Here is a 20,099-nt window from a genome sequence, read left to right on the forward strand (position 1 = left end):
CTGGCAAACCGGATTCAGCAGCACATCAAAAAGCTTATCCACCATGATCAAGTGGGCTTCATCCCTGGGATGCAAGGCTGGTTCAACATTCGCAAATCAATCAACGTAATCCAGCATATCAACAGAACCAAAGACAAGAACCACATGATTATCTCAATAGATGCAGAAAAGGCTTTTGACAAAATTCAACAGCCCTTCATGCTAAAAACGCTCAACAAATTCGGTATTGATGGAACGTACCTCAAAATAATAAGAGCTATTTATGACAAACCCACAGCTAATATCATACTGAATGGGCAAAAACTGGAAAAATTCCCTTTGAAAACTGGCACAAGACAGGGATGCCCTCTCTCACCACTCCTATTCAACATAGTGTTGGAAGTTCTGGCTAGGGCAATCAGGCAAGAGAAAGAAATCAAGGGTATTCAGTTAGGAAAAGAGGAAGTCAAATTGTCCCTGTTTGCAGATGACATGATTGTGTATTTAGAAAACCCCATCGTCTCAGCCCAAAATCTTCTTAAGCTGATAAGCAACTTCAGCAAAGTCTCAGGATACAAAATTAATGTGCAAAAATCACAAGCATTCTTATACACCAGTAACAGACAAGCAGAGAGCCAAATCAGGAATGAACTTCCATTCACAATTGCTTCAAAGAGAATAAAATACCTAGGAATCCAACTTACAAGGGATGTAAAGGACCTCTTCAAGGAGAACTACAAACCACTGCTCAGTGAAATCAAAGAGGACACAAACAAATGGAAGAACATACCATGCTCATGGATAGGAAGAATCAATATCGTGAAAATGGCCATACTGCCCAAGGTTATTTATAGATTCAATGCCATCCCCATCAAGCTACCAATGAGTTTCTTCACAGAATTGGAAAAAACTGCTTTAAAGTTCATATGGAACCAAAAAAGAGCCCGCATTGCCAAGACAATCCTAAGTCAAAAGGACAAAGCCGGAGGCGTCACGCTACCTGACTTCAAACTATACTACAAGGCTACAGTAACCAAAACAGCATGGTACTGGTACCAAAACAGAGATATAGACCAATGGAACAGAACGGAGTCCTCAGAAATAATGCCACACATCTACAACCATCTGATCTTTGACAAACCTGACAAAAACAAGAAATGGGGAAAGGATTCCCTATTTAATAAATGGTGCTGGGAAAATTGGCTAGCCATAAGTAGAAAGCTGAAACTAGATCCTTTCCTTACTCCTTATATGAAGATTAATTCAAGATGGATTAGAGACTTAAATGTTAGACCTAATACCATAAAAACCCTAGAAGAAAATCTAGGTAGTACCATTCAGGACATAGGCATGGGCAAGGACTTCATGTCTAAAACACCAAAAGCAATGGCAACAAAAGCCAAAATTGACAAATGGGATCTCATTAAACTAAAGAGCTTCTCCACAGCAAACGAAACTACCATCAGAGTGAACAGGCAACCTACAGAATGGGAGAAAATTTTTGCAATCTACTCATCTGACAAAGGGCTAATTTCCAGAATCTACAAAGAACTCAAACAAATATATAAGAAAAAAACAAACAACCCCATCAAAAAGTGGGGAAAGGATATGAACAGACATTTCTCAAAAGAAGACATTCATACAGCCAACAGACACATGAAAAAATGCTCATCATCACTGGCCATCAGAGAAATGCAAATCAAAACCACAATGAGATACCATCTCACACCAGTTAGAATGGCAATCATTAAAAAATCAGGAAACAATAGGTGTTGGAGAGGATGTGGAGAAATAGGAACACTTTTACACTGTTGGTGGGATTGTAAACTAGTTCAACCATTATGGAAAACAGTATGGCGATTCCTCAAGGATCTAGAACTAGATGTACCATATGACCCAGCCATCCCACTACTGGGTATATACCCAAAGGATTATAAATTATGCTACTACAAAGACACATGCACACGTATGTTTATTGCGGCACTATTCACAATAGCAAAGACTTGGAATCAACCCAAATGTCCATCAGTGACAGACTGGATTAAGAAAATGTGGCACATATACACCATGGAATACTATGCAGCCATAAAAAAGGATGAGTTTGCGTCCTTTGTAGGGACATGGATGCAGCTGGAAACCATCATTCTTAGCAAACTATCACAAGAAGAGAAAACCAAACACCACATGTTCTCACTCATAGGTGGGAACTGAACAATGAGCTCACTTGGACTCGGGAAGGGGAACATCACACAATGGGGCTTATCATGGGGAGGGGGGGGAGGGAGGGATTGCATTGGGGAGTTATACCTGATATAAATGACGAATTGATGGGTGCTGATGAGTTGATGGGTGCAGCACACCAACATGGCACTTATATACATATGTAACAAACCTGCACGTTATGCACATGTACCCTAGAACTTAAAGTATAATAAATAAAAAAAAAAAAAAGATATTTCACGTCTCTTATTAGACTTATTGTTGTGTAACATATTTTCTGTTATTTTAAGTAGTGTATCTTGAATCACATTTTGCTAACCACTTGTTATGGGTCTACAGAACTGCAGTTAACATACATTCAGTAACTTCTTAATAATATATATATTTTTTGAGGCAGGGTCTGACTCTGTCGCTCATGCTGGAGGGCAGTGATGTGATTACGGCTCACTGTAACTTCGACCTTCCTGTACTCAAGCAATCCTCCCACCTTAGCCTCCCAAGTAGCTGGGACTACACCATGCCTAACTAACTTCTTAATAATTTTAATGATTTCTATGTCAATTAGGGGGTCTGTAGAGAACAGTTATTAGTTTGTTTCTTCCTTTACTTTGTATTCACTGGCTAAATTTGAAATATCTGAGATGAAGTGTAAATAGTCCACACCTTTTTCTTGTTCTAGATTCTAACTTCACAAGGTTAGGACAGATCCCGTCTATTCCTAGTTTGCTAAGAGTTTTTATTGTGACTAGATGTTAAAATTTTCAAATATGTTTTCCTTATTAGTAGGATGATAACAGTTTTTCTTCTTTAATTTGTTAAAGTGTTAAGTGGAAATCATAGATTTTCTAATACCAAACCCATCCTTGCACTACTGGAACAACCTGATGTGAGTACAATGCTTACCTTGCTAGATTCAGTTTGCTAATAATTTTTGAATTTCTGCATCTAGGTTCATGAACAATAAATGTCTTATAATTTTTTTCTCTTGCAATGTCCCTGTCTGCTTCTCATATAAAAGCCTGATTTAAGGAATGTTTCTTTTTTTCATTTTATCAGTTCTAAGATGTCACCAACTACAGGCTATATTCCTGACTTCAGAGAGGTCATAAAATACGGGGAGAGGTGGAGAGACTGATGGCAATTATAAGATATATAGCACACAGGCCAGATGTGGTGGCTCACGCTTGTAATCCTAGCACTTTGGGAGGCCAAGGTGTGTGGATCACGAGGTCAGGAGATCGAGACCAGCCTGGCCAACATGGTGAAACCCCATCTTTACTAAAAATACAAAAATTAGCTGGGCATGGTGGTGCACGCCTGCAATCCCAGCTACTCAGGAGGCCGAGGCTGGAGAATCGCTTGAACCCGGGAGGCAGAGGTTGCACTGAGTCAAGATTGTGCCACTGCACACCAGCCTGGGCGACAGAGACAGACTCCATCTCCAACAACAACAACAAAAAAGATAGATAGCACACATCCCAAACTCAGAATGATTAAAAAAAACAGTGTTTAACAATAACAATGACCAACAGAGATTGTAAAACACCATCAATTTAAGATTCAACTGAATTTCAGAGATGACAGAATATGTATGTGCTGAGGGGGAGAGTGTTTTTATAATTAATGAAATACAGTACTAATGTGAAATTAAACTTTTTATTTTTCCCCTAAAGGTTTGGTAGAATTTGTTCGTAAACCTGAGCTTCATGTTTTCTTTGTAAAAGTAATCTGTATTACTAATTAGGTGACTTTAAAGATTATAAAAATCACTAGAATTTTCTAATTACGGAGTCAGTTTTGGGAAATCATCTTTCCAGAAATCTGTTCATTTCATTAAATTTTTGAAATTTATTGGCTTAAAGTTGTTTATAATATCTTTTAAACATCTACTTGTATTTTTAGTTGTGTCCCCTTTCATTCCTAATGTTTCTTTTTCCGCTTAAGCTTGCCAAAGGTTTGACAATTTTACTAGCCTTTTCAAACAACCACCAACTGTGATCTCAACTGTGTCTTGTCTTCTATTTAATTAACTTATTATCTTTATTATTATTTCCTTCCCTGTGTACTTTGGGTTTATTCTATTATTCTTTTTCTAGTTCCTTACTTCTGAGCCTTTCTTCTTGCCAAGTACCAACATTAAGGCTATTATTTCTCAGATTTCCTGCTTGGAAATTGTGGGGCCTCTTTAATCAGACAGTTGTTGTCTTTCAAGAATTCTGAAAGATCCTCAGCATTATCTCTTTTAAAAATGACGCTCACCCATTAAATTTCATTCTGCAACTGATAGTTCAAACTGATGCAGACTTTATACAAATGCACAGTAGGTACTTCATGTGAATTCTCTCTGACAATGGTTTGTTATCCCACGTGTTGACGATTTTTTTTTTCACATCACCGCCAGCATCTGGTGGTGACAGCATTTTGGATTTTAAGCTATTCTTTCTTATAGGTACACAATGGTATCTCATTTTAATTTTTTATTGATTTTAAATTATGGGCTCATATATACTTCTTTGAAGTCTGTGTTTAAAATACTCTTCTCTAAAGAACGAAGACTTGTGCCAATTCTTGCAGGCACTTGTGCATACTAATAGCCCAAATTGTTTTGAACTAAACTGAAGGGTGTTTTTGCCACAGAGATAATATGGATTTTGACCCTAAACTCATATAAACATGTGCTTGTGCTTAGAATTTCTCAAGGAAGACTCTCCCCTCCCATCATTTGACCTAGAATCAAGACCAAGACAGGCAAATATAGTCTTCCTCTGTGGGTATGTTTCCCAGTTCATTAACTAAGTACGTTACCCTTCAGGACCTCTAATTTTATGAGGAGAAATCTTCAATCCAAATTTCCATCATGAATGGGCCACAGTCTTTTACTCCTTTCTCTTGCTAGAACTCAAGCTTTAGACCTTCAGAAATTAGTAGATGCTGGCTCCAGATCTCATCACCTCTGGAGTCCCGCTTTCTCAATAATTCTGCCCTTCCTGTTAATTCCCTTATTTTACTGACAACTCACATCTTAAATTTCTAAGACATTTTACTTAGTATTTTGATGTTCTTACTAGAAGGATTTTTTCTGAATATCTACTTTGCTATGTTACTGGAACTGAAAGTTCGCTTACATTAAGTTTTCATATTTCCTTACAATGTTTCCCTACTTCTTTCCCCTATATTTCCCAATTACAAATTAAACTCATGTGGGCAGGAGCTGCGAAAATCATCTTTGCACTTGCTTTCTACTACAGGACTATTTACAAGCAGGCTAAAAGAAAGCCAGCTTGATAGAGGAGACTCGAAAAATACTGAATTCCCCAGTAGTTTGAATACTGAATTCAAAAGAGATCAACTTGCTAAGATTTCATTGTTTCATTCTTAAATTAAGTTTACATATCTTCAAAGTTACAACAACCAAAAAAAAGAAGAAAAAGAAAAAATTCTATGAATCTGTTTGCTTTCTCTCAAAAATTATACAAACATTACTTAATAATTCTACTGATATTACTTGGCTGCACATTTATTAAAAATACAGAAAGTCCTCTCTAGGCCTCATATAAGAAAAACAAAATTGTAGTAGTCAACTCTACAGATAAAACTTTTACCACTCTTGCTAAAAGGAGATCTCAATCTGTCCAACTTGCAAAACCTAGAAGGTTAAATCCCAACAGAAAAGAGCTGAGAAACGAATACAGGTAATAGTTGATCCTTTTTTAATGTTATATTAAGTTAAAAAAAGATATATAAAAGAACATTTTTTCAAGAAAAAAATATTCATTTGTGATATCTTAAAATCGAAACGATTGAACCCATGGAGATGCAGACTAGAAGGATGGTTACCGGAGATTGGGAAGAGTAGTGAGAGGGTGGGGTGAGGGGAGCTAAGGACACTTAATAGGTACAAAAAAATAGCATGAATGAATACAGCCTAGTATTTGATAGCACAACAGGGTGACTATATTCAATTATAATTTAATTCTACATTTTAAAGTAACTAAAAGAGTATAATTGATTGTCTGTAACACAAAGGATAAATGCTCGAGGAAATGCATATTTTCCATGATGTGATTATTAGGCATTGCAGGCCTGTATAAAAACATCTAATGTACCCCATAAACATTTACACCTACTGTGTACCCACAAAAATTAAAAATTATTAAAAAAAATTCTGTGGTGTTCTTAATGTTCACCTTTCTGCTTTGTTAAAGAAGCAATTAATAAGGCCTGGCAAGAATAAGACAGTTGCCCCCATCTTTGTAAAGATAATTAAAGCTGAATTATTCATTCTTACTTTTCAATAAATGCTTTCGAAGTATTTCAGTTTCTCCTGTAGGAATATAGGAACAGTTGAACAAAGGTACCATAACATTTTATAAGAGATTTTTAAAAAGATTTTATTTTTATATTCTGAATTTGCCAAATATTATATTCTCTTTCATTATTCAATAGGTATTTTCATAGTTCTATGAAGCAACTACCCAAAGACAAGGAACTTCAAATCAGAAAACAGCCTATTTTAAAAAATAACTTGAAATCTAAATTACAGATATTTAATGCATTAAGGATTTTAAAACTCAGATGAAAGTTAGCATAATCTGTAATTATACTACCTCTAAAGAAACAACCTCTGGCTACAAACCAAAGCACAGCATTTGAGGGGGAAATTAAAGATAATGGAGGGGTGGGTCTAACTACAAGCCCTCTTTCGGGTAAAACAATTTTCCAAAATATAGTATATTCAAGAACACATTTGTTATATGTGTATAGTACAGTCCCATGTATGTTCAGAACTGATACTAGAAATATCTTAACAAGACAGGAGGAACTGCTTCGATTCATGGAGGAAAGTGATTTCTAGGTCTTTCTTATCTGTGAACCACTTAAATGAAGGCACTCCGAATGTCTAACCAGTAATATCTAATGCTGTCACCCTGAGGAATCTGGTACAGTATCTTCACATTAGCAAATTGTATGAAAGAAAATCTCCTTTGATGTTTTCTATGAGGTAGTGGATACTGACTTATATTTTTAGTGCTGCTAGAGCATTTAAAGTGAAGGGACTCTGCAGGTTTAAGAGAATGTACTAAGAGATAAGAGACACAAAACTAAAAATAGATATTTTAATTCAAGCCTAGCTAAACCAAGCAGAGTCTGTTAATTTTGATAAAACTGATTAAGCAGGTTCAAGTTTTTGTTTTAAAAGTTTTAAAATTTTAAAGACTTAAAAATTATTTTGAAATTGACTCATTTAAGTTTTAGTAAAGCAATACTATATATTCTCTCACAAAGCACTATAACTGAAAGATTATTTTAAAAAATAAAAACATACAAAATAGCTTTTTACAACCAAGAACGAAAGAGTAGTTACAGGGTAAGTTACAGTATTTCATGAAGCTTTGATAAGAATCTCAAACATGACACAGAATTGCCTATTTGCCCATGAGATGAGCTATAATTTAGTCTCCAGGCTCCTTTGGCATTGTCCTTAAATGCAGAGAAGGAAAGGGTAAAAGCGAACCTAATTAATATACATTTCTGTCTTTTTTATTTTTCTGAGACAGTCTCGCTCTGTCACCAAGGCTGGCATGCAGTGGCGCTATCTTGGCTCACTGTAACCTCTGCCTCCCAAGTTCAAGTGATTCTCCTTCCTCAGCCTCCCAAGTAGCTGGGACTACAGGCATGCACCACCACGCCTGGCTAATTTTAATATTTTTAGTAAAGATGGTTTCACCACGTTGGCCAGGCTGGTCTCAAATACCTGACCTCAGGAGATCCGCCCACCTCGGCCTCCCAAAGTTCTGCTATTATAGGGATGAGACACTGCACCCGGCCCTTACATATCTGTCTTTCTTAATAAACAATTGAAATATGTTTGGCTCAAATAAATCAAAACAAATACCATCTTCTTTAAGAGACTATAATTATACTTAAGGTAAAATTATTTTAAAGTAAACTGATACTAAGCCTTTGAATAAGGAAAACAATCTAGAAAATACACAATTTTTTGAATAATCCAATTCACCATAATCGAAACATATAACAAATAAAAATGTATTTTGGTGTGTGTGGGGTAAGGGGAATCAGTCTCCCCAGCTCTTAAAAAAAAATACTAAAACGATAGAACAAAACCAGAGTGCAAAAAACTTCAAAACTGCTTTTAAAGAATGATAAGCTACATTAAGTGGTATGAGTCAACACACATGATAGAGATTCAGCTAGAAACATGAATGAGAATAGATGAAATTCTTAAATTGATGGTAAGCAATCATTCATTTATTATGCATGTAATTTAAGGCATTTAACTCTTTTTACAACACTGCTTGAAGAAATCAAACATACCTATTATAGTAACAATATAAAGCAGCACGTTGTGAAATCCCCAAAGCAGTGATATAAGAATTTTGAAAACTGAGATAACAGTATCACCTAAGAAAGCCTTATAAAAGAGAACAGATTTAAACTACACCTTCAAGAATGAGAAGTATTTGGATAAGCAAGTGGAAAGGAGAAGCATATTCCACAATAGAAGACCAGCACAAATGAAAGTACAGTCTCACTGGGAAACAGTGAAGAAAGCTATCTAGCCGGGTCCATGACGATGAGAAAAACAAGATGAAATTGGAAGAGTACAGTAAAATCAGACATACTAAGAACCTTGACTACTAAAGATTATGGAAGCCTAAATTTATGCTCTCAATTGCTGGTTTCCACTTGCTGGTCCAAATGTTGCTACATCAGACACACTTGGAGAGCTTTATAAACACATTATGTTACTGAGCCTCACCCTTAGAGATTCTGAAAGAATGGAGTGAAATCCATATCTAAGCAAAGCTTCCAGGTGACTCAGATACAGCCAGACTTAGGTGCTACTGCTCTAAGCAACAGTAAACCACTGCCTTTTTGAGAATGAGAGTGACATAAATGTAGCCATCGCACTAGTTCTTTATAGTTAAAAGCTTTAATAAAAAAAAAAGTGGTACTTTCATTTAAAATCTTATATTTTTCTTTTATTCATATTATTTCCCTCAGAGATCTACTTCATAGGATCCATGTGTTCTTTGGTCATATACACCTATAAGAACCCTGAACCCATCATAATCTCACCAAAATATGTAAAAATTAATTTTTTGTTTGGTTGTTTTGTTAAGAAAGATGAACTGGAATGCTGGAGGGCAAGGTTCTAATAGCAGTTAGGAGGCTATGGAACTACTCAGTAATGCAGGCATAAAATGACAGAGATCTAACCAAGATGGTAAAAGTAAGAATAAAAATAAAGAGATAAATCGGAGCCTTGACACTTTATAACTTCTAAAAGAAAACACAGAAAGTATCCTTTGCAACTTTAGAGTAGGCAAAACTTGCTTTAATAGGAAAAATGCTTGAATCATAGAAAAAACCGATAAATTGGGTATCAATGAAATTCTGCTCTTTGAAAGAAAGCATTAAGAAAATAAGAAAGCATGCCCAGACTGGAAGAAAGTACTCTCAATACACACGGCTATCAAAATGATATTAAAATGTATTAAAGAATCTTTAAAACGTAATAATACAAACAAGACAATTTTCAAATGGGCAAACATATGAAATGAAACTTCGCAAAAAGAAGATGTAAAAGATGGCCAATGAGTATATGAGATGCTCAACATCATCAGTAATGAGGGAAATATAAACTGAAACCACAGTATACCACTAAACACCTACTGGAATGACAAAAATAAAAAAGATCAAGGATGTAGAGCCACTGGATTGCTCACACACTGCCTAAGAGGAATGTAAGAATGGTACAACTACTTTGGAAAACAGCTTGGCCATTTCTTAGAAAGTAAAACAAACACTCGCCATACAATTCAGCAATTGCACTCCTAGGTACCACCCCCCAAAAAAATGTATCTCCAAAGCACTGTATACATAATGGAATTCTATCACAATACTCAAGAGTCAAAGTTTGAAAAACTTGAACCTCCAAAAATATGACAAAACTGCTTGGAACTTAAGAAGTCTGAGTTTTATCTAAGTTCAAATTTTAGCTCTATTACATACTATGTAGACTTGTAAACCTTACCAACTGCTCAGTTTCCTCATTTGTAAAATGGGGGGAATAATTATTTATACACCATAAAGTCCTTGTAAGAATTGCATATAAAAGCCCTCAGAGACATGAGGATCTTTAAATGTTATTCACTATATTATCAATAAGCTTTTGGAACTCTAATTCTTTCCATTCAGAAGCTAAAATGCTGGTCATGAGTACTTGAGATATGATAGATACATCAGAGGTTTTCTGGACATTGGTTTATCTCCTCCAGCAGATAATCTTCACCATGACCAAACGCTAACAGATAATCTTATTTCAAACAAAACCCCTGCACATGAAAACTGTGATATGGAATTTCCGTGGAAAAACCAGAGGAAGTATTTTGCTTTACAAAAAGCCAATGGGTTGACTTTAACAAAGAAGTACAGCTATTATGTAATTTACTCTAAAAATATTAATTTATTCATAAACTTACCTAGGAACGTTAAAGTGCAAATAAAGATATGACTAACACTGTGGCTGCTTTAAATGCAAAAATTAGAGGGTTAAACATGGGCCATCCATACTAAAAGAAGTTCTAAATGAGCCTCTAAAAGATACTGAAGTATAGGAAAGCCTGAAATGTCAGCCTTCAACCCAAATGGAATCATTTTTTATTTAAAATCCTGATGACAGTAATGATAATAATTGTTATTATTATTATATCAGCTATCATGAGTGGTTATCATATACCAGGTGCTAGGCTTTATATACATATTAATTCATTTTAAACTCTAATAAAACCCTATGTGCTAAATACTATTATCTTCATTTTACCAATGATTGAAACATAATAAATATATTAAAATCCATGAGTTCCTCATGATTTAAAAAAACTTAAAAGGCAAAAAGAAATTGTCACCACTGGAATTAGACTTCACATCATGCCTTCAATCAAAAAAGTAATACTTTGCAGTAAACAAACACCCACACAGCCTACCTTTTTTGTAGGAACTAACTATATTTCACATTTACCAAGTAACCCTAAGTGATGATCTCGTATATGAAGAAAAATTTCATTAACATGTATAAAAAGAACGACAGAATTATAAAATCACCATTTTTCAGCTCCTAATATTGTAACTGATTCAGTTAATGATCATCAAAGGATTTAAACATCTTTCAGTAAAAAGTTGACCGGGGACAGGATTTTTGCAAGGTGCCAAACATATCACCTTTATCTTCACTTTCAAGTCATAATGAAGGAAAAGATGCAACTTTCAATGAAGAGAATCAGGCTATCCTCACCTAAATCTACCAATCTTGTATCACTAGCAGCAGCAGGACAATCAGATATTAAGTGAATTCTTATGTGATGCAGCCTGAAGTACTACACACTCCCTACAAAGTATTCCTGCCAAAAATGCTCTAGCTAGATACAATCAAGCCTTTGCATTTAACTTCTACTTTATAGAAATTATAGAAGATAGAGAAATTAAGTAATACTGCAAAGAAGCAATCAAACACATCTAAAAAAATCAAACACTCTATAGGACATTGGCCATGATCCCTTTTTTTTAGATGGAGTTTTTCTCTTATTGCCCAGGCTGGAGTGCAAATGGCGCGATCTCGGCTCACTGAAACCTACGCCTCCCGGGTTCAAGTGATTCTCCTGCCTCAGCCTCTTGAGTACCTAGGATTACAGGTGCCTGCCACCACGAGCAGCTAATTTTTTGTATTTTTAGCAGAGATGGGGTTTCACCATGTTGGCCAGGCTGGTCTCGAACTCCTGACCTCAGGTAATCCACCCACCTCGGTCTCCCAAAGTGCTGGGATTACAGGCATGAGCCACTGCGCCCGGTCAGCCAAGTTTCTTAAACCCGTCAAAGACAAAGAAAACAAAAGTAAACAAGGAGACACTTTAGGATTAAGGACGTAATGACATAACCAAATAACATGTATGGACTTTATTTGGTTTCAGCAAGCCCACTGCAGAAAGATTTGGGGAAAACTAGGTGAAATTTAAATATGGACTAGGTGTTAGGTTATATTAAGTAATTATCATCAATTTTGTTAGACGTAATAAAGGTTTTATGGTTATATAAGAAAATGTGCTCATTTTTAGACACATTAAGTATTTTGCGGTAAATAATGAGGTCTGTAATTTACTCTAAATATTCATGCTGTACTCCAAATAAATGAAACAAATAAAACAAAAGGTTAATAATTGCTTACATCTACACAATGGGTATATTAGTGTTCGTTGTACTCTTTTTTTAACTTCCCTGTTTGCCTGAAAACATTTATAATAAATATAAACAAGTGTAGTTTTAATTATTAGTAACTAACCCTTTTGTTGGTTCATTAACTCCTAAGTTAAATAATTCCTCTAAATATTCTAGTGCACAGATACATGAATCAGAGAAACCATATCTACTACAGTCAAAATTCTGGTACATAGTGCAAAAAAACCAGGTCGGTTGCATTGTTTCAGCATTTTATCTTAATGAAGCTTATTTATACCAGAGTGTGTACCACATATCGTTTTTCAAGTCTTCCAAAAAGCATTTTGGCAACAAAAATGTTGACTTTTCAAAAATACCACTGACAACTAAGTAATATATGTTATAATTATTTTCATCTTGTTACATAAAATTTTTATAGTTCCTTCAATGCTATATGAAAGTGTTTCCATCTAATATATAGCTAGAAAAACATTTTCTATTGAAATAAAGTAGAGGCCAGGTGCGGAGGCTCACGCCTGTAATCCCAGCACTTTGGGAGGCTGAGGTGGGTGGATCACAAGGTCAAGAAATCAAGACCATCCTGGCCAACATGGTGAAACTCCGTCTCTACAAAACAATACAAAAATTAGCTGGGCATGATGGCGTGCACCTGTAATCCCAGCTAGTCAGGAGGCTGAGGCAGGAGAATCGCTTGAACCCAGGAGACCGAGGTTGCAGTGAGCTGAGATTGCACCACTGCACTCTAGTCTGGTGACAGAGTGAGACTCTGTCTCAAAAAAAAAAAAAGAAAGTAGAAAATGATCATGTAACTTACTATTTACAAGGTAGCACTCATTTAAAAAGTTACTAAAGCCAAATTTCAAAAGATAATTCATAAAGTTACATCAAACCTGACTAATTACACAGTATGATAGAACTCTAAATTTAATTTTTTAAAATAATAACCTAAGTATACATTAACTTTCAAAACACCAAATTTCATTTCTCAGTTTGAAAAGCAGAAGTCCTTCCACCACAGCTATGAGTAGTACTACAGGAGATTTCTGTACATTTGATTAAATAAACTTCAGCTGAGAAGCAGAATCCATTATACAAAACTTATCAACTAGGAATTAGAAAGTGTGATCCCCGAACTTCTGAGAGTACCCAAAGACCCTTCCAGAGGGTCTGCAAGGTGAAAACTAGTTTCATAATACTTTTTCATTATGTCATCATTTTCACTGATGGCACAAAAGCAATGTTGGGTAAAACTGCTGGCAACTTAGCACAAATCAAGGCAGAGGCACCAAACTGGAGTAGTAGGCACTGAATTCTTCAGTCATGCACTCACAGAAGAATGACAGTTTCACTTACTGCTGTTCTTGATGAAGAAGTAAAAATTATTGCTCTTGAACCTTTAGTACACAAGATTTTAATATTCTGTGCAACAGAATGAGAAGTGTACATAAAGCCCTTCTCTGTACTGTATTTTTTAATGTGTCAACACTTGGAAGATCTGCATAATTCAGTGAGCAAATATTTTCCAAATGACTAATGCATGACGTTACAAAATCACGCATGAGTAAAGAGCCATTCAAAATTCAAGAGTGAATTTTAAGAGTATAGAAAGTGTACTCATAGCGCTTCAGTTTCCAGATTGCAATTAACATTAAGAAAATTACTACTAGTCAAGTTTTGACATATTATCAAAGAATATCTATAATTATGTATAAAACCTAACAATGTAATCCTCCTTTTCCAGCTCTCTCTCTTTCTCTCTCTCTCTCCCTATATACATATATATACATATATATGCGTGAGACCAGATTTTATTCATATACTTCAATCAGATCATCACATCATAACAGACTGTAGAAGGAGATACAAAAATGCAGGTGTCTTTTAAGTTAGACATTAAAGGGATTTGCAAAAACTGCCAAAAAGTAGTTCTTAATCATGGATGATTTTGTCCCTCAAGGGACACTTGGCAACATCTGGAAACATTTCTGGTTGTCACAACTGGGGAAACTGCTATTGACATCTACTGGGTAGAGGCCAGGGATACTGCTAAACATCATATAATGCACAGGACAGCCCTCCACAACAAAAAATTGTCCAGGCCAAAATAGTGCCAAGGTTGAGAAATCCTGAAAACAGTTCCAAGGTTGAGAAATCCTGGAATAAACCAATACCAACCTTCTCAATCAACTTTTTGGGGAGTAAAGGGAGAGAAAACCTTGTAATTCTTAATAAAAATGTTACTTATATTAACATGTAATCGGTTTATTCTTTTAAATGGATTAAATTTTTAAATTTCTAGTTTTAATTTACAATATAATAAATATCAATAGATATAACTCACATAAAGAAAAGTGCTTCACAGTCTTCAATAATTTTTAAGACTACAAAGGAACCATGAGACCAAAAAGTGTAAGAATCACCAAATTAGATGAATGATATAACTAATGAAGTATGTTGGAGAATATTAAAAAAATTGAAAGTCTAAAGGAAAGTGTACTCATTTCAAGAGTATTATAGATGACCTAAACAAAACAAACAAAACCCCTTACAAAACCAAATAGTTAAAAAGAAAAAAAATATGATAGTCCCCAGATGTCATTCTCCCCTTCTCCCCTCCAAAAACAAAAACAAAAACAAAACAATACATGAAAATCACAACTTCCTACCCTGGCTATGAGGACTTGCTGGACTAAGAGATGGCTGATACAAATCTTTGGTTGGCGTTGGATAAGCTTCTTTTCCTTGGCGCTGACTCATCTTTCCTGGTGTCAGAAGTTGAGATTCGTCACTGTTTGCTACAACAGCTCAAGGAAAGAAGAGAAAAATAATTAGTACTAAAGTCATAGATTTACATAATAGTATAGTTAACAACATGGAATAAGATCATAACCGAAATGGCCTTGGTGGTTATATTCATGTTACCAACTCAATACTTTAATAAATTCTCATAGTCATCTTGTTTTCATGTTGGTTTGTTATTGATCCAAGAAGAATTGACTAACAGGTATGTTTGAGTCAAATATACAAATTATAGACATTATAATAATGAAACTGATAATGAAAGGCCTAAGGTTTACTGTGTGCCTTCCATTGTGCTATTTATTTACTCTATATTTACCAACAAAACAATAAGCAAAAGAGTCATTTCCCAAAAAAAAAAAACAAATGGTCAATAAATATATATAGATACTCAGCCTCATTAGTAATCAGAAAAACTACAAATTACTAGCAGTATAAAATAATATTTGACATTCACTAGAATTTCTACTCTAATTTCTAATTTTCATGAAAAGTCGGTATGATAACTGTTTTAGAGAGGGGGAAACTTGAGGGTCAGAGATTCCCTTGCCTAAGGCTAAACAGTAAGTAATAGAGGCAAGATTCTAACTCAGAATCATTTGGTTCCAAAGTCTGTCTCTTAAAGCTTGCTGCCCCAATAACCAATTTAAGTAGTGCTTTGAAGTTGCTTCTCACCCATTTGGCCATCCTACTATCTATTGCTCAGTAACAGTGAGCCAGGCCCAGTTTCAGAGAGCAGAAACAAAGTGAAAACACTCAATGAAAACAGGGTAAACTGCCAAGTCCAAAGTACCTGAAGATCTCCACATTCTTTCATTTTATATTCCTATGCTTTCAGCCTATAAAAACTCAAGTTTCATCTTAAGAAAGGACGATTTACTAGCACTTTGGCAAGCCAAGGTAGGTGGATCACCAGAGGCCAGGAGTTCGAGACCATCCTGGCCAACGTGGCGAAACGCAGTATCTACTAAAACTATAAAAATTAGGTGGACGTGTTGGCACGCCTGTAATCCCAGCTACTAGGGAGGCTGAGGCAGGAGAATTGCTTGAACCCGGGGGGCGGAGGTTGCAGCGAGCAGAGATTGTGCCATTACACTCCAGCCTGGGCAACAAGAGCAAAACTCCGTCCCAAAAAAAAAGATGATTTGGTCTCCACCATAGGTTTTATTTGTCAACACAGACATTCAGAATTTCACATTCACCTTTTTATCATCATGTCCTTTAAATCTAATTGGTCTAAAATGTTTTCTATTGTGACAGTTCTCAAAATTTTATTTCAGCTCCTTAGATTCCAAAGTAAAAATATAAAAACACTGCACTTTTCATCCAAAATATAAAAAATTATTTTTCCAAGTCAATTTAAAAAAATAGACTGATGACTCCCAACTTCATATCCCCCACTAAACTCAAACTTACATACCCAATTGCCTGCCTTATAATCACTTCTTATTTACAGGCATCTCAAATTTATATAGAATGTAATTTTTGATTCTGCTCATCCTCCAAACCTGCCTCTCCCCAATCTCAGTTTGTGCCATCACTACTCCCCTGCCACTACTTTCTCAGGCCAAAACCTTAGATGTGTTTTTATTTTTCTCTTTCTCTTACTGAGCAATCTTTCAAAATCATAAGCTCCTGCCATAATAGTCTTCTTGGTATTTCCTCAAGAAAGGCCATCTTTTGCCCCAGTCACAGGGCTTTATATCTCTTGTTCTTTCTACCTGGAATATTCCTACCCCAGATCATCACATTATTGGCTCCTCTCATTTGTTGTCTGGGCTCAAATGTCATCTCTTCAGAAAAGCCCTTTGGTTTCTTCATGGTGTTTTTTAGTACGTTCTTAATTTTAATATAGCACAATTAAGCATTTTTTTTTTTTAGGGTTAGTACCCACCACTTCACAGTTATACTCTATTACTTTACCCTACATGATTTTCATTGTAGCTCCTATCATTATCTGAAATAATATAGTTTATTTATTGCTTGTCTTCCTCCAGTAGACATCAAATTCCATGAGAGAAGGAAGTTTTGACTGCCTTATTTTCCCATAAATTCTCAAGTCCTGGTAAACTTCCTGCCATAATGAAGGTGTTGCTTCCTACCATACTAAAGATGTTCAATAAAATTCCATTGAATGAATCAATAAACCAACTTTATATTTTTTGAAAACATCATAAAGTATATGGTGTCTCTTTCAGTTACTAAATCCAAGATTCACTTGATTCCTAAAAATAATTATTAAAAAATAATTTTAAATGTATGGTACTGATGCAGAGAGATAAACTGACCTAAAGAACATAGCAGACAGCTTTCAGAAACAGACACATACATACATGGAGTTCAGATATACAACAGAAATAGGGAAAATAAATTACTCAGTTCACCATAGGAGGTTATCAACTAGTCATCAATATTGGAAAAGTAGATAGAACTCTACTTCTTACCACACGCAAAGAATAGTTCTATGAAGACTACAGACACAATGTAAAAAGCAAAACTGGAAAACCTTTAGAATAAGAGAGTATCTTCATAAACTTGGGACAGAGATTCCTTTAAAAAGACACAAAAAAGCACTAACCCAAAAATAAAAAAATCAATAAGTTCAATATTAAAAGTATAAATTTATTTAAAGGTATCACAAACTGAAAAGGCACAAAGCAAGATATTTGCAACACCCATAATTAACAAAATGTTGGTATCTAGAATGCTCTTCAAAAAAAAAAAACTTCTATAAATCAATAGAAAAAGAACATCATCATAATAGAAAAATAGGGCAAATACTTGAACAGTGATTCGCAGAAGAAAACTGCAAACGGGCAATAAATGTATGAAAAGATGTTCATCCTTTTTTAGTACTGAGGCAAATACAAATCAAAATATTAAATATTTTATACTCAGTAAAATTAACAAAGATTAATCTCTGATAATACCAAATACTGATGAGGATGGGATCATCGAGATGTCTTAAGCACTATTAGTGGAGTATACATTAATACAAGCACTTTGGAAAACAATGTGAGCTTCTTATATAAAACTGAATACCCTGTGGGTCTGACAATTCCACTCGTGGTATCTAGAAAAACTCTCACAGGTGTTTACCAAGAGGCAAGAATAAGAATGTTCATAGCAACACTGTTCATAGCAGTAAAAACTAAAATAACATATTCATCAATTGAAAAAAATGAATTTTAATAAATTGTGGCATATGCATATAATGAAATAGTATATAGCACTAAAAAGGAATGATCTAGTTCTGTAACAAACAACATGATTGAATATTAAAAGTAAAATGTTAATTACAGCCAGGCACAGTGGCTTGCATCTATAATCCCAGCTACTCAGGAGGCTGAGATGGGAGGACTGCTTGAGGCCAGGAGTTCAAGACCGGCCTAGGCAACATAACAAGATCTATCTCTAAAGGAAATAAAAATACAAAAAAGTTAGCTGGGCGTGGTAGCTCATGCTGTAATCCTAGCATGGCAGGCATCTGTAGTCCCAGCTACTAGGGAGGCTGAGGTGGGAGCATCCCTTGAACCCAGGTGTTCGAAGCTGCAGTAAGCTGTGATAACACCAAAGAACCCTAGGGTGGGCAACAGAGCAAGATCCTGTCTCTTTAAAAACTTTAAAAAAAAAAAAGTAACTACAAACAGCAAATCCTGGAAAATTATATAAACCATGACACCATTCTTTTAAAATTAAAAACCAAGCAAAACCTAGTGATACATACGTGAGTAAAAAACAACAACAAAACCAACTTTTTAAAAAACAAAGAATAATAAAAAGAAAAAAATACAACCTAGTCATGCCCTCTTGGAGCAGGCTCAGGGATAAAAAAGTAGCAGATAGAAAGACGGAAGGTACATGGAAGATTCTAGTTCTTAAGCTGAGTGATAGGTCAGTAAGTGCTCATTGTACAATTATGCTCTCATTTACATATGACACATATTCTTTTGTGTCATATCAGACAGAACATTTAACGCTAATTTAAAATACTTTGTAAGAACCACTAGCAGAATTTTTAGTATTCTGCCAGTAAAACATAGGTGTCTATGTCTTGAATAACTTTAAAACAGCCTGAACTGTAAAGTTAGCTCTATTCACCCTTTCTAATCCATTTTCGATGGAAGTATTACTATATGATTTTGATAACCGTGAAGTAAGAGTATGCAGAAACAGCAATATACAGAGTGCACCTTTTTACCAAAAAAAAAAGAGAAAGCCCATGTTTCTGTTTGTTTCCTCACCCCATTCACAAGCATTAACAACTATACAGACAAAAGAGGCTGGGGAATATAAAAATCATTATGATTTCCTACACCAGTTACATAATAGTAGACTATTCAAATATAAGTTTAAGAGGGACAGTGACTTTTTTTCTGTATCCCTTGGCATATAACTGATACTCACTAAATACTCTCTAAATGACTGAATAGATATCTGGCAAATGAATCACTGTGTGATTCCAGTGCAGTTTCACTGTCTCACTTACCAAAGATAACATTACAGTGCCCTCTGCTGTTTCTACTTCAAGTGGAAGTAAAGCAACCTGCTTTGCTACTCGTAACATTACTCATCCTTAGTAGAAATCACACTGAAATAGTTAATTAACATATCTGCTGCATTTAAGGAGAACATGAATCAAAAACTAACATTTTTACCTTCTGAATTCAACTCATCAATATAAAATTTGAAGAATTTTACAAGTTTCATAGTCTGCCTTTAATCTAAGTGGAAGCTAAAATAAGATGAGGTAATTTTTTAAAGTCATAAATAATAATCTGTATGTAAATCCTATATCTCCTTTTCTTCTAAAGTATACCTTTTCTTAAATACTCCAATAATTT

General features: G+C 35.0%; 1 protein-coding gene across 4 annotated transcripts in view; it reads right to left on the reverse strand.

The window, feature by feature from the left end:
• The window catches only part of OSBPL8 (oxysterol binding protein like 8), a 226,656-nt gene that overhangs the window by 99,765 nt on the left and 106,792 nt on the right, over positions 1–20,099 (reverse strand). For 2 of the 4 annotated variants that reach the window (XM_023217461.2, XM_023217562.3), the window contains one exon: positions 15,123–15,260. In XM_023217461.2, the coding sequence (XP_023073229.1) occupies positions 15,123–15,260 (138 nt within the window). The remainder of the gene's footprint in view (positions 1–15,122; positions 15,261–20,099) is intronic. The other 2 variants (XM_023217626.3, XM_023217511.3) reach the window with 1 other exon arrangement.

The sequence above is a fragment of the Piliocolobus tephrosceles genome, chromosome 10 (assembly GCF_002776525.5).
Source record: "Piliocolobus tephrosceles isolate RC106 chromosome 10, ASM277652v3, whole genome shotgun sequence".
Lineage (NCBI taxonomy): Eukaryota > Metazoa > Chordata > Mammalia > Primates > Cercopithecidae > Piliocolobus > Piliocolobus tephrosceles.